The 14,240-nt window shown below is 39.9% G+C and overlaps 1 protein-coding gene and 1 non-coding gene across 3 annotated transcripts in view; one reads left to right on the top strand and one right to left on the bottom strand.

Moving 5' to 3' along the window:
• The window catches only part of AFG1L (AFG1 like ATPase), a 200,802-nt gene that overhangs the window by 136,124 nt on the left and 50,438 nt on the right, over positions 1 to 14,240 (bottom strand). For both annotated transcript variants that reach the window (XM_006931927.5, XR_006598149.1), the window contains exon 4: positions 7,889 to 7,940. In XM_006931927.5, coding sequence (XP_006931989.3) covers positions 7,889 to 7,940 — 52 coding nt within the window. The remainder of the gene's footprint in view (positions 1 to 7,888; positions 7,941 to 14,240) is intronic.
• On the top strand, positions 8,714 to 8,851 carry LOC111560691. Its single transcript, XR_002742684.1, has one exon. It is a non-coding gene; the product is annotated as a small nucleolar RNA SNORA70 (small nucleolar RNA).

Raw genomic sequence — 14,240 nt, 5'->3', positions numbered from 1 at the left:
AGTAAATATAGATCTACCCTCAGTTCAATCAACTTAATTCATTCAACTTAATAATTATTATTAATTAATTATTCAACCGAATAATTAAACCAACCTTTAAATTCCTCCTCTGGTTCAGCTAACTCAACTGCCTTTTTTTCCCCGCTACAACTGAAAGAGTACTAAACAGTACAGACTCAAGAGGGGAAAGAAAAAAACAGATGATCAATGAGCAAAAAAAATATGAGTATTCAAATGACACAAAAAATATAAATACATAGCTCTAAACATATTTTTAAAAGCTTAATTCTACCAGAAATAAAAAGGAATACAAATTAAAACACCAATTATACAACATTTTTATATTGGTGACGATGTAGGAAAACAAGCACTCCGATACACTTCTGGTGGTAGTATAAAACCAGCCCTCCTGGGGGCGCCTGGGTGACTCAGTCGGTTAAGACTCTAGGTTTCGGCTCGAGTCATGATCTCACAGTTCATGAGCTTGAGCCCCACGTTGGGCTCTGTGCTGACAGTGCAGAGCCTGCCTGGGATTCTCTCTTTCCCTCTCTCTGCCCGTTCCCCGCTTGTACATGTTCTCTCTCTCTCTCTCTCTCACAAACACACATACACGATAAATAAATAAAATTAAAATAAACAAAGAATCCTTTCTGGAAGTCAGTTTGGCAGTATCCATCAAAAGATAAGTATTTAAAAATACTCAGAACCAAAATCAATAGTATAAGGAGATTTTTTTCCCCTAAATTACTTCAAAGCTCAGTCAAATCCCAATCAAACTCAACATAGGGGGGCGCCTGGTTGCTCAGTCAGATGAGCGTCCGGCTTCAGCTCAGATCATGATCCCACGGTTTGTGAGTTCAAGCCCGGCATCGGGCTCTGTGCTGACAACTCAGAGCCTGGAGCCTGTTATTGATTCTGTGTCTCCCTCTGTCTCTGCTCCTCCCCTGCTCATGTTCTCCCTCCTTCCCTCTCTCTCTCTCTCTCTCTCTCTCTCAAAAATAAATAAACATTTAAAAAAATCAATTTAGGAATAACTTGACAATATGATCCTAAAGTCAATCTCTTGGTAAAAAAAAATAAAAAATAAACAAATGCCTATCAACAGGAAACTGGTTAAGTGAATTGTGAAATGTTCATATAATAAAATATTATACCCAGTAAAATGAATGAGGTAAATCTATATGTTCTGATATGGCATGATATCTAAGACCCATGATTAATTAGAAAAAAATAAAGCACTTAACATTTGAGTAAAACAAAACACCCACACTTTTAAAAATTCTGCTGAGCAGTTAATTTCTTTTAAAAAAATGTCAAAAATGTTCTAAAACAAGATAAGTAGCAAGTAATAGAGATGGGGGGGCAAAGACAGGAAGAAGAGAAACTATATAATACAAATATATTACGAAATTAGAGAAATTATATTTGAGTGGTACCGAATTTTTTAAAAAATCAACTAAACCAATTAAGCAGATCTGAGTATATATAAGAGTGTATATGAAAAAAAACAGTAATTGCTAAAGACAAATGCTCAACCATTTGCAAAAAATAAAACTAGATCTCTACCATCACATTTCACACCAAAATTATTTCCAGATGAATCCAAGGTGCTAACAAATATGAAAGACCCAGCAGATAATGTGTGAACATTTGTATCACCTTGGAGCAAAAAAGCTTGGCAATGTGTACCATGAAAATGAAAACATTTGAGAGGCTATGTGAGAGTAACTGGTTCCAGACTTGCCATCCCAATGTAAACAACTAGAAAACGGGATGAAATACATGAAACTAATGTTTTCAGACACTGGAAAATAACAGTACAAGACTCTGATCCATGACGGAAGGAAAAAACAAGATGAGCCCTAGATCACTTCAGCTTTTGGCTCGGAGGCACCCTCCAGACTGCTGAACAGAACGGAGGAATCCAAGCAAAACACCCACGACTGGCTGAGATGGGTTAAGAGAGATCAGAATTAGGAGTCCCACGGAGGTGAAATTTGCAAGGCAAAGTGCTAGGGAAAAGGAAGCTATGAAAGAGCTCCAGAAATCAACATGAGGGTATTCTTGAGTCTTTGGCTGAATACTAGCTGCTCATGTGTAGGGTGATCCTCTACGATGTGAGGCAAAGAATGGCCACCAGGGAACTGTAGGATGAACAATTTCCAGAGATACTGAACTCATACGACTTGAATGAATGTCCAAAGAATTACGCTGAGAAAGAAAAAAAAAAAAGGGCCAATCTCATGAGGTTACCTACTATGCCATTTATGTAACATTTTTGAAATGTCAGAATCTTAGGAATGGAGAACAGATTTGTGGTTTCCAGGACTTAGAAACAATGGGTGACTAGGTATGGTTATAAAATTATGAGCAATACAAGGGACTCTTGCAGTGACAGAATGTGTAGTCCCTTGACTGTGGTGATGGATACATGAACCACCAGGTGATAAATTATATAGAACTAAATACACACATACATAAATGAGTACAAGTAAAACAAGAAATTTGAATGAGATCAGTGAATTGTATCAATGTCATTCTGTTTGTGATATTTATACTGTATGTAGTCTTTGTAAAATGTTACCTTTGGGGAGAAATGAGTAACATGTACACAGATACCTCCATTATTACTTCTTACTAGTATATGTGAATCTATTAATTATCTTAATAAAAATTTCAATTAAAAACACCTCCAAATAAATTGAGCTGGCATGTAAGTAACTTAACCCCTGCCAAAATAAAATTTAACATATAAAAACCATATAATCATCACACTTGAAAAAAACTCAACACACGTTTATGATCAAATCTCTCAGCAAACTAGGAAAAGCAGCATACTTTCAAACACATAAAGGACAAATACAAAAGAAACCTACAATGAAAAGATGCTCGATATCACTAGTCATTTGAGAAATGCACGGTGAGATACCACTTCACACTCATTGGGGTGACTATTATTTTTTGAAGAAGAAAATAACAGGGCGCCTTAGTGACTCAGTTTGTGAGACTGAGCCCTGCATCCAGCTCCGCCCTGAGCATGGAGCCTGCTTAAGATTCTCTCTCTACCTCTTCATCTGTCCCTCCCCCACTCATGCTTGCATTCTCTCATAAATAAATAAATAAATAAATAAATAAATAAATAAATAAATAAATAAATAAATAAAATTTATATGGAAATGCAAAAGCCATAGAATAGCCAAAACAATCTTGAAAAAGACAAAGTTGGAAGACTCTCACACTATACCACAGGGATGCACCAGCAAGATCCAGGTTGTAGGAAATCCTACCAGACAAATCGGTTTATATATGTATGTATGTAACATTATACATGCATTACGTATGTTGCATATATATGAACAGCCTGAATTTTGCTGATGCATTTCTGTGGTATGATGTGAGACACACACACACTCACACACACACACAGACTAAAGACTTAACAATATCACATTGAAAACAGAAACGTTTATGATATAATTAGAAATCTGAGTAACTGAATACTTAATGAAATTTAAAATGTTAATATGAAAATGGTATGGCTTATATATACTTAATTCTACTTATTTTGTGTTTGTTCTCTTATTAATTTCTACCAATATCTATTTTTTCTCTACTTCTAACAGAGACTAGTAAATATACCCAATTAATTATTAATATTTGACTTTCCTCAGCACCAAAGAGTGTTTAGGGAGAATATGAAGAAAATGTTAAGTTCATGACACTAACAAAAAAAGGAAAGAAATGGTAGCAAAGATCTTTCTAAAATGTAAAATTCTTTACATGTGTCTATGATAAGCACCATTAGATTTAGTATGGGTGGGCAAGAGCCTGTGTGTGGTAGAATTTCAGAGATGTTAAAGGATGTCTCTGCCCAGGGGGCACCTGGGTGTCTCAGTCAGTTGAGTGTAAGGCTTCGGCTCAGGTCATGATCTCGCAGTTGATGAGTTCGAGCCCCACGTCGGGCTCTGTGCTGATGGCTCTGAGCCTGGAGCCTGCCTCAGATTCTGTGTGTGTGTCTCTCTCTCCGCCCCTCCCCCGCTCATGCTCTCTCTGTCTCAAAAATAAATAAACATTAAAAAAAAAAAAAAAAAAAAAGATTTGTCTGCCCCAAATCACCAACTGGCCAGCTGAATCACTACAGTTCTATTTCATATACTAAGTTTCAGTGAAATTCTAACTCTCAGAAGACTCTCTTTAAATGCAAATGTTCTCTGGGGCGCCTGGGTGGCAGAGTCGGTTAAGCCTCCGACTTCAGCCAGGTCACGATCTCGCGGTCTGTGAGTTTGCGCCCCGCGTCGGGCTCTGGGCTGATGGCTCAGAGCCTGGAGCCTGTTTCCGATTCTGTGTCTCCCTCTCTCTCTGCCCCTCCCCTGTTCATGCTCTGTCTCTCTCTGTCCCAAAAATAAATAAACGTTGAAAAAAAAAAAATTTAAATGCAAATGTTCTGGAACGGTAACCCATTAATCCAATGGAACACATTAAAAACTTAAAAAGTAGTGGTGCCTGGTGGCTTAGTCAGTTAAGTGTCTCACCTCGGCTCAGGTCATGATCTTGCAGTTCATGGGTTCAAGCCCCACGTCGAGCTCTGTGCTAACAGCTGGAGCCTGCTTCGGATTCTGTGTCTCCCTCTTTCTCTGTTCTTCCCCTACTTGCACTGTCTCTCTGTCTCTCAAAAATAAATAAAGATTTAAAATTTTTTTTAAAAAACTGCCTCTACAACCAGAATTATTTTTTCATAGAATAGAATAGAAAATATCAAAATGTACCACATGTAAGGGTAAGTTTTCTTTCATGAAACTATTTTTCAGCGTGTGTGTGTGTACATGTGTGCACACACACACACTCACATGTACGTCAGAATGTAAAAATATTTTTTTACTGTAGGTTATGTTCAAAAAAACATTTCTAGAGCCATCACAAGAGTCTGTAAGTTTCGGGTGAGCAAAGACTGTGTCTGCTTTTACTGACCACCACCATCTGCAGAAACAACACGGTGCCTGGCACACAGCAGACACTTGTCAAGTGAACGCAAGAATGAGGACAGATGTTGAAAAAACATGGGGAAGAAACCAACAATAAATTTTACCTACCTCACAATTTTGCTTTGGTCTCTGCAGTATCCTAAATAAAACCTTGTATTTTTCTCAAGAGAAGAGTCTTATAAAACCTAAAACCCTTTTAAGTTCTAACTTTCAAGCCTACATAGTTATGAAGCCAAAAAGGACTACTCAAGCGCTAGCCCCCCTTCCCCACGGTGCCCTTTTCACAGCCAATCTTCCTGCTAAAGGAGCTGGGGGTGGTGTCCTCCATCACTGCCCCAAGCCCAGAGTTTTGCTTCCCAGCTCCTAATCCTAAAACCAGCCTGCTTTTTGACTGATGAAATTATCAATGTGAAGCAGGTGAGGTTAAACCAGGAGGCAGCAGAAAAGGGACTGATAAATAAAAACCTCCTTTGATTCTCTCCAAATATACCAGGGAAATCAACAACCCGCCATCACCACTGCAGTCTGCTAGCCAGAGCTGAAACCTAAGAAAGCCAACTGCAGGGTAAGAATGAAGCCACAAAACACTCCTGGGGCGTCAGTTAAGCATCCAACTTCGGCTCAGGTCATGATCTCGCGTTCGTGAGTTTGAGCCCCACATCCAGCTCTGTGCTGACAGCTCAGAGCCTGGAGCTTGCTTCCAAATCTGTGACTCCCTCTCTCTCTACCCCTCTACCAGTCATACTCTGTCTCTCAAAAAATAAATAAATTTAACATTAATAAAACATTTATATAAATATAACATTTAACATACTTATAAAAAATTTTATTAAAAAAAACACTCCTATTGCAGCTTTTGCCTTCTGCAGGAGATGTGCTAATAAGCATTTTATTAGTGAAAATGAATGAAAATTACTGAATCAAATCTACTGGGGCTCCCTGGATTGAGGATCCATCTGAGTCAGTCATCTCCACATGAGTAGAAAGAAGCATGCGTGACAGAGCCTAGGGCAAGTGCAGAAATAAGGAAGGGAAGGGGGTGCTATGACACAGACCTCTCTTTGTCATGAGTCTCTCTGAAACTGAACACCTGTTTCCCAAGTCTACAAAAAAGGAAAATAGTAACAAAAAAGAGCTTGGGAGAGCATTCTGAGGCTATTCTCCCAGCCAGAGAACGCCCTCAAACTGAGAATTGACCTATCTTTTACTACCTGTTTTTGTAAGTGTCCTAAACTAAACTGAGTATAGCCACCAAAATGTTCATCTTCCTTCCTATTTTAGAATTCCTTTCTCTTCCCCTCTCTACGCTATAAAGATGTTCTTAACCAAAGGTTGCCACACACCCAGCTCTGTGAACATCCCATGTTATCACATCTTCTCCAATTCCTTCAAGCACTCGGACGAATGACGCTTGTTATACCTCCCTTCAATTTGTTAGCATATGGCTGTATTTTCCAAACTAAAATGCAGTAACTTTTATAGGTTTTGGGGTTTTTTTTAAAAGCCCTTTTGCAGAAGTAGAAACAGTTGTGCTTTACTAACCATCTCCATTTATGGGTAAGTGGTTAAGGTAACAGGAGAAACAAAGATGTTGATTTTAGCAATGACTAAACGTGAAAGTGAAGGTATAGGAAGTAAATGTTCTCCAAAGAGGCAAAGAATAAGAGATGACCACAGAATGAGAACAGTACCCAAAGGTGTAGACACATAAAACTGTGGAATAAATTGCTTTGTAAATAAGCCTTTGGAATAAATTGCTTTCTAAATAAGAAATAAGCATATGCTATTCTTAAAAATACCAATTAGCCAATGAACTAAGAAAAAGAATAGCTTGGGGGCGCCCGGCTGGCTTGGTCAGAAGAGCGTACAATTCTTGATCTTGGGGCTGTGAGCTTAAGCCCCATGGTGAGTGTAGAGATTACTTTAAAATCTAAAAAAAAAAACAAAAAACAAAATAGAATAGCTTGAATTTCTTTGACATTTTCCAAATCTGTAAGCTCCAAGAACTTGATGAATCTTAAAGGACAATCTCTTATCATCCACTTGTTTATGAACTCACCGATTCTTTTTCTTAAACTTGCTAAATCTCTAAGTGTAGAGCAGGTATTTACAGGCATTCATAAACAAATGGGAAGAGGGAGGACCCAGAAAAGAACAGTTGGATCTTTAAGGCACCATAACTACTTATTCAACTCCTAATACTTTTCTGGTCCTAAAATTCTTATTAAGATAAAAACTTTTGCTACCATTTCCTCATAGTACAAATTTGTTATGGCTGTAGGGGAGCTTGAGGTTTATCAGTTGAGGAGCAAACCGATTTTGCTATATGTAAATGTGCATTTTGAGTAAGCCAATAAAAAAAACAATTGATAAGCATTAAGACCAAATAAAATAAGAGCCACCTTTATGACATCAATAAATGTGGGTAAACAGGGAAAGGTTTAGGACCAGGAGAAAAGAACTTGTTTGAAGGAAACAGAAGCCAAACAACAATTTCACCAAGAACAAAGTCAGAAAAGAAGCAGACATTCATTGATTAGTTAAATCTAGAAGGTAAGCAATAGCTCATAAGGTTTCCATGAAAAGGTAAGTCTTTGTGCCCAGTATGTGGATGTGGGAGACCAAGGAAACATAACCACTCATCCATTAAGAATAGGGGTGCCTAGGAGCGCCTGGTGGCTCAGTCAGTTAAGCATCCGACTTCAGCTCAGGTCACTTCTCTATGAAAAGTGAAAGTGAAAACTAAGATAGCTCCCACCTCTCCCCTATCCTCTCCTCCTGTTTTACTTTGCCCCATCCTATTCCCTACCTGGTGGCAGACTGAGGGATGGAAATGGAAATATCCCTGGGCTAAAGCTGGGAAATTTCCTGTTTGGACCACTCAAAACTTATTTTAGCACACTTACCAACATCTCCATAAACATACAGGCCCCTTGGAGGTTTGCTCCTTGAAAACAGCTGTAAATTAAGAACAAATTATAAATCTCTAACATGGAAATAATTAAATATCACCATATACACAGTGTTCCTAACTATAACATATAGGACTAAAACAGGCTATTATACATAATGAGTACAAAAAACTTGATGTAAAAGCTATGAAGCCCAACTTCCATTTTAATGTAGGAGGCAAGAACCACAGCAGCCCAGGGCAAGGGCTGAAGTCACACAACTGGAGTTTACATCCCTTACGTCATTTAATAACTATGCCGTCTTCCCCCAGTGGGCTCCCCAAACAATGACAGCCTAGCTCATTCCCAGCTAGCAAGAGAGCAGAGGAATTTTTCTAGAGACACTAAATAGTCTACAGAAAAGAAAAAGCCCAAAGCTACTTATGTGTGGACTTTTCCCAAAGAAATACCTGGTCCCTATTAGATCACCTCACAACAGAGCACCACCAATCAACCACCCTCTTATGATGGAGCCTTTGATCGGCTTGTCAGTATCTGAAAAGATGCTAAAATGAATTGACAGCCAAGAATCAATAGAAACATGAAAAGAAAAATGCCCAAGATGAAAGCTGGAGACCAGAGCAAGAGTACAGAGAGGATAAAAACTCAGAAGAAACAGAGACTACCTAGACAGCAAAAGGAAATTTCAAAATAAAACTGGAATCAGTATAATTAATATGCTGGGGAGAATGAGAAAAGCTTTTAAAACTGTAAAGCAAGAACAAAATGCAATTTTTAAAAAGGAACATTAAGAATGAAATTTAAAATACGGTAGCAGATCTGCAGCCAATTAAGTAAGTAGGCTGTGCTCTTTCCCTGTGGGGGCTCAGTATGCAATGGCTGTGAACAGTAGCCTCCTTGGTAGTGTATGCAGCCTGGTGATTGTATGGGTTGCCCTAAGGGACCTTGGAGACAGCCCTTTCCAGTGGACATTGATGTATGACCTCACCCCATCTCCAACCTAGGCTCCAACTGTAACCAAGCTGCAAAACAAGGAACATGTGATTGAGGCCCCACACAAGGCCAAGTTCAAGTTCTCTGGCTGACAGAAGATGTACATTTCTAAGAAACAGGGATTTACTAAGTTTAATGCGGATGAATTTGAATTCATGGTAGTAGGAAAACAGCTCATCCCAGATGGCTGTGGGGTCAAATACATCCCTAATTATGGCCTCTTGGAAAAATGGCAGGCTCTGCACTCATGAGAAACTTGGCACTGTACCTTCCCTATTCATGACCACCAATAAACCCTACTGCCTGTCTAAAAAATAAATACATAAATACGTAAGTACATAAATACATAAATAAATAAAATATGGTAGCAGAGGGGCACCTGGCTGGCCCAGGCAGTGGAGCATGAGCATGTGACTCTTAATCTTGGAGTTGTAAATTCAAGCCCCATGTTGGGTGTAAAGATTACTTTAAAAATACAAAGTCTTTAGGGGTGCCTAGGTGGCTTAGTTGGTTAAGCCTCTGACTCTTGATTTGGACTCAGAATATGATTTCATGTTCGTGAGATCGAGTCCTGGATTGGGCTCTGTGCTGACAGCTCCAGAGCCTGCTTGGGATTCTCTATCTCCCTCTTTTGCTCTCCCCCTCCACCACTCTCTCTCTCAAAATAAACAAACATTTTTTAAAAAATGAAAATAAACAGCAACAATAATAAATGGAAAATATAAGATTACTGGATTAATTCACCAGGAGGTCCAATGTCTGGCAAAAAAAAAAAAAAAAAAATGGAATTCCAGAAAGGGAAAATAGAGGGAAAAGAGAGGAGGAAGTTATCTAAGGAATAATACCAAGATTTTTCTCAGATCTGAAGGACTTCATTTCTAGATTTGGGAGGAAAGAGTAAGTGCCCAGCAGAGAGAGGGAAATAAAACCAATACCAAGTCATAACCCTGAAATTTTACACACCAGGGATAGAGGAAACATTCTACAAATGTCTGAGGTGGCCATTGGGGAGGGTGACAAAGGAGTAGGGTAACAAGTCGCAAACAACAGATAAAGACTTGAATAAGATTTGAGGGGCAGCGATTTCCAATCTAATCTACCCTAAGTATCCATCAAGTATGAAAATGGAAAATTGACATTCCATACATAGAAGGTCTATTTTTTTTTAACATTTATTTATTTTTGAGAGAGAGAGACAGAGTGTGAGCGGGGAAGTGGCAGAGAAAGAGGGAGACACACAATCTGAAGCAGGCTCCAGGCTCCAAGCTGTCAGCACAGAACCCGACGTAGGGCTGAAACTCACAAACCATCAGATCATGACCTGAGCCCAAGTCAGACACTTAACTGATTGAGCCACCCAGGTGCCCCCATACATAGCGGGTCTTAATAATATCCCCCTAACAGAAATAGGAACCCCTAGACTCCAGGAAAGACAAAGGATCCTGTGAAGGAAGCCCTGGTGAGATAGAGAGTTGCTCCAGAAGCAGAGACACAAGCAGATGAAGAAGGCAATCAAGTCCAGATCAAAATAGGAGGATGGAGGGCTCCAAGGAAGAAACAAAATGCAACTTCCCTTTGCCTGATACTACTGTCAACCCAAATAACCATACTAAATTTTGTTCCACTTAGAAAAGTAACCTTTGAACTCTGCAAATTTCTAGACACCTGTGCAAAAAACCAAGGTAAGCAAGAGCAGAGAGAATTCAGGAAGGGTAAAAGCAGAAAGAGGCAAAGGTTATGCCTCTTAGAACAAACCAGAGCAGGGGGGCCTGGGTGGAGCAGTCGGTTAAGCGTCCAACTTCAGCCAGGTCACGATCTCGCGGTCCGTGAGTTCGAGCCCCGCGTCAGGCTCTGGGCTGATGGCTCGGAGCCTGGAGCCTGTTTCCGATTCTGTGTCTCCCTCTCTCTCTGCCCCTCCCCCGTTCATGCTCTGTCTCTCTCTCTCTCCCAAAAAAATAAATAAATGTTGAAAAAAAAATTTTTTTTAAAAAAAAGAACAAACCAGAGCAGTCAGGATTTTGGCTGAGAACATACTCAAAGGCTAGATACAATCTAGTACGTAATGGCTGTTGTTTTTTAGTCTGTGAGTTCACTCCAACATGTCTCAGAAACGTCTCTTGCTTTCCTGCCCCTCTCAGCCTTCTCTATAAATCCAGCCCCTGACTCCAGCATGCCCCTTCCCCACCATTTAGGCAAAAGGACGTTCTTTGCTTTGATTTTGCCAGCTGACTGCATTCCCTGTGTTCCTCTGCACATTAACTCTCAATCTATTCTTAAATCTCAGCTGAAAACAGATTCCATTCCTGCCAAAACCTCTTAATTTGTTTTGTTTTAAGATCTTATACGAGCCATTCTTGTACACTGGTTATGCTATTTTCAACTTGCCAGAAAAAAGCATTATGCTCTTAAATAATTTTAGAACAGCTTCAAATTGGAAAGCTTACATAGAACTTCATAATCTCTAAGTATAGTCTATGTATTAGAAATCTTTTGAAGGGCGCCTGGATGGCTCAGTCAATTAAGCAACAGACTCTTGATTTCGGCTCAGGTCATGATCTCATGGTTTGTGAGACAGAGCCCCCATCTGGCTCTGTGCTGACAGCATGGCGTTTGCTTAGGAGTCTCTTTCCCCACCCCCCTCTCCCTGCCCCTCCCCCATCTACCCTCTCTCTCAAAATAAATTTTAAAAAATCTTTTGAAAGCAATGTTCTGTATTAGGTAACTCCAAGGGTCATAGCAATTCATAATTCTTCATAACACACTTTGCGGGAATAGTCTAGGGTCTCTAGTACTATCCACATGAGATCACCAATATATGCTAAATAAATGAAGTTCGAGGCAAAAACTTAAAGACTGGGAGGAAAAGATGACACAGAGAGAACTCAATGCTGCCAAAAAAACCAGCATTTGGTCCTATCTTCTGTTTTACCCACTCAAACTCAACATATTTTGGAAAAAAACATTTTGGCAAATGTTATATTACACTATATATTACATACATATTTTTAAATGATATAATATGTATAACATATACATATTATATTATAATTATAACATGTTAGATACCATCTACCTAAACAAAATATACTCCAAGTATTTTCACTTTTCACTTTTTCAATTTTCTCCTAATATACTTTCAGTCATCCAAAAATTACTGAAATTATTTCAAGGGATTTAAAAATCTATATATTTTTTTAAGGTTTTTTTAAATTTGTATTCATTTTGACAGAGAGACAGAGAGCATGTGCACAGGGGAGGGGCAGAGAGAGAGGGAGAGGGAGAATCCCAAGCAGGCTCCTTACTGCTATCACAGAGCCCAACGTGGGGCTTGAACCCACGAACCGGGAGATCATGACCTCAGCCCAAAGCAAAAGTCGGATGTTCAACCAACTAAGCCACCCAGGCACCCCTAAAGATCTATAGTTCGGGGCACCTGGATGGTTCAGTCAGTAGAGCGTGTGACTCTTGATCTTGGAGTTGTAAGTTTGAGCCCCAAGTAGAGATAGGGTGTAGAGATTACTTAAAATCTTAAAAAATAAATAAATAAAAAGATAAAAATCTGTATTTTAAGGGGAAAATCAGAATCAAATGGTGAACAGTAAGACTATTTAGAAGACTATAAAATGGGTCCTAAAGAAGTTTTAAAATTCCTTATTTATAGTAGTGAATTCACAGAAAGTAAGGTTCACAATTTTCTTCAAAATGACTTAGACAGAAACCCACATCATTTACATGCTCCTAATTTACATTTTCTCACAATTTACCCTATTTTTCAGTTCCATTAAATTTCCTTTATGATGCTTTAATTTTTTTAAGTTTATTTTGAGACCACAGCGTGAGTAGGGGAGGAGCGGGGGGGGGGGGGGGGGGGGGGCGGTTGCGGAGACAGAAAGAGAAAGACAGAATCCCAAGCAGTGTCCATGCTCTCAGCACAGACTCTGAAGTGGGGCTCCAACCCACGAACCTTCAGATCATGACCCGACCTCAGACTCTTAACCGACCTAGCCACCCAAGCACCCCTATAGTGTTTTAATTTCTATCATTTGTTCTTAGGTCTCAGAAAACTCCACCCTGCTATCATTCTTAGGTGCTGATATTCTCCATTTGCTCCCCTCCCCCAACCATCTCCTTCCTCCAGGTCTGCACCCCAGGAGGCTAACCTTGCCGGCTGGCTGCTAGCTGGCGTTAGCCCCTGTGACATACTACTTCAGGAGATGGAAGAGAGGGAGGAAAGAAAAATCAGACCATTCCTTCCTGTTTCCTCCTGGCTTCATTGCTATGTCTCTGGCAGAGCTGCATCCCTTCAGGACCATCAATCAGGCCCTCATGCCACAGCTCCAGCCCACTCCAGGCTCCTCCTTACGTTCTCCATCTCGTTTGCTGTCTTAGGCCTGATTAAGTCATGACTAAGTCATCTTGATTCAGTCTTTATTTGAAACATCTGCTGTGAACGGTTTCCTGCCAGGACTCTGATACGCGCCCTATCCTTTAAATGCATACACTTAACACTAAACAAAGGCCTGAAACTCTGAAGATGAACAAGTTTCATTAGTGACCAGTTGTAAGATTTGCTATGTTACTTGTATCTTCAGAAATTCATAAAGCAGGATGACGACACCTTCTCCACTGGGCTTTTGATAAATCTCCAATGACTCTGTATTATAGACTGTGCAGATGGTAAGATTAAAGATGATGTTGTGGGGGGCACACCTGGGTGGCTCAGTCGGTTGAGCTCTGACTTCAATTCAGGTCATGATCTCACGGTTCATGAGTTTGAGCCCCGTTCATGAGTTTGAGCCCCGCACTGCGCTCTCCACTGACAGTGCAGGGCCTGCTTCGGATCCTCTCTCTCCCTCTCTCTCTGCCCCTCCCCTCCCTCCCTCCCTCTCTCTCTCAAAAATAAAATAAACATTAAATTTAAAAAAATAATAAAAATAGGGGCACCTGGGTGGCTCAGTTGGTTAAGCATCCGACTTCAGCTCAGGCCATGATCTCATGCTTTGTGGGTTCGAGCCCCACGTCAGGTTCTGTGCTGCCAGCTCAGAGCCTGGAGCCTGCTTCAGAGTCTGTGTTTCCCTCTCCCTCTGTCCCTCCCCTTGCTCATGTTCTGTCTCTGTCTCTCAAAAATAAATAAATGTTAACAAAAAAAATTTTTTTAATTAAAAATAAATAAAGATGATGTTGAAAGATAGTGGTAACCTATCATCTGCCTCTACTAAGCATAAAAGAGCAGAAGAATACTGGAAATGAGCCCCAAAAGGCTGGGTAAAAATGCTGGTTCTGCTACTTATTAGTTTTGTGACCCTGGATAAGACTTATCAACTCAACAGCCTGCTGTTTCCTTATCTACTGA

Source organism: Felis catus, chromosome B2, assembly GCF_018350175.1.
Source record: "Felis catus isolate Fca126 chromosome B2, F.catus_Fca126_mat1.0, whole genome shotgun sequence".
NCBI classification, from domain to species: Eukaryota; Metazoa; Chordata; class Mammalia; order Carnivora; family Felidae; genus Felis; species Felis catus.
The sequence above is the reverse complement of the archived record's forward strand: the minus strand, read 5'-3'. Positions and strand labels throughout refer to the sequence as shown.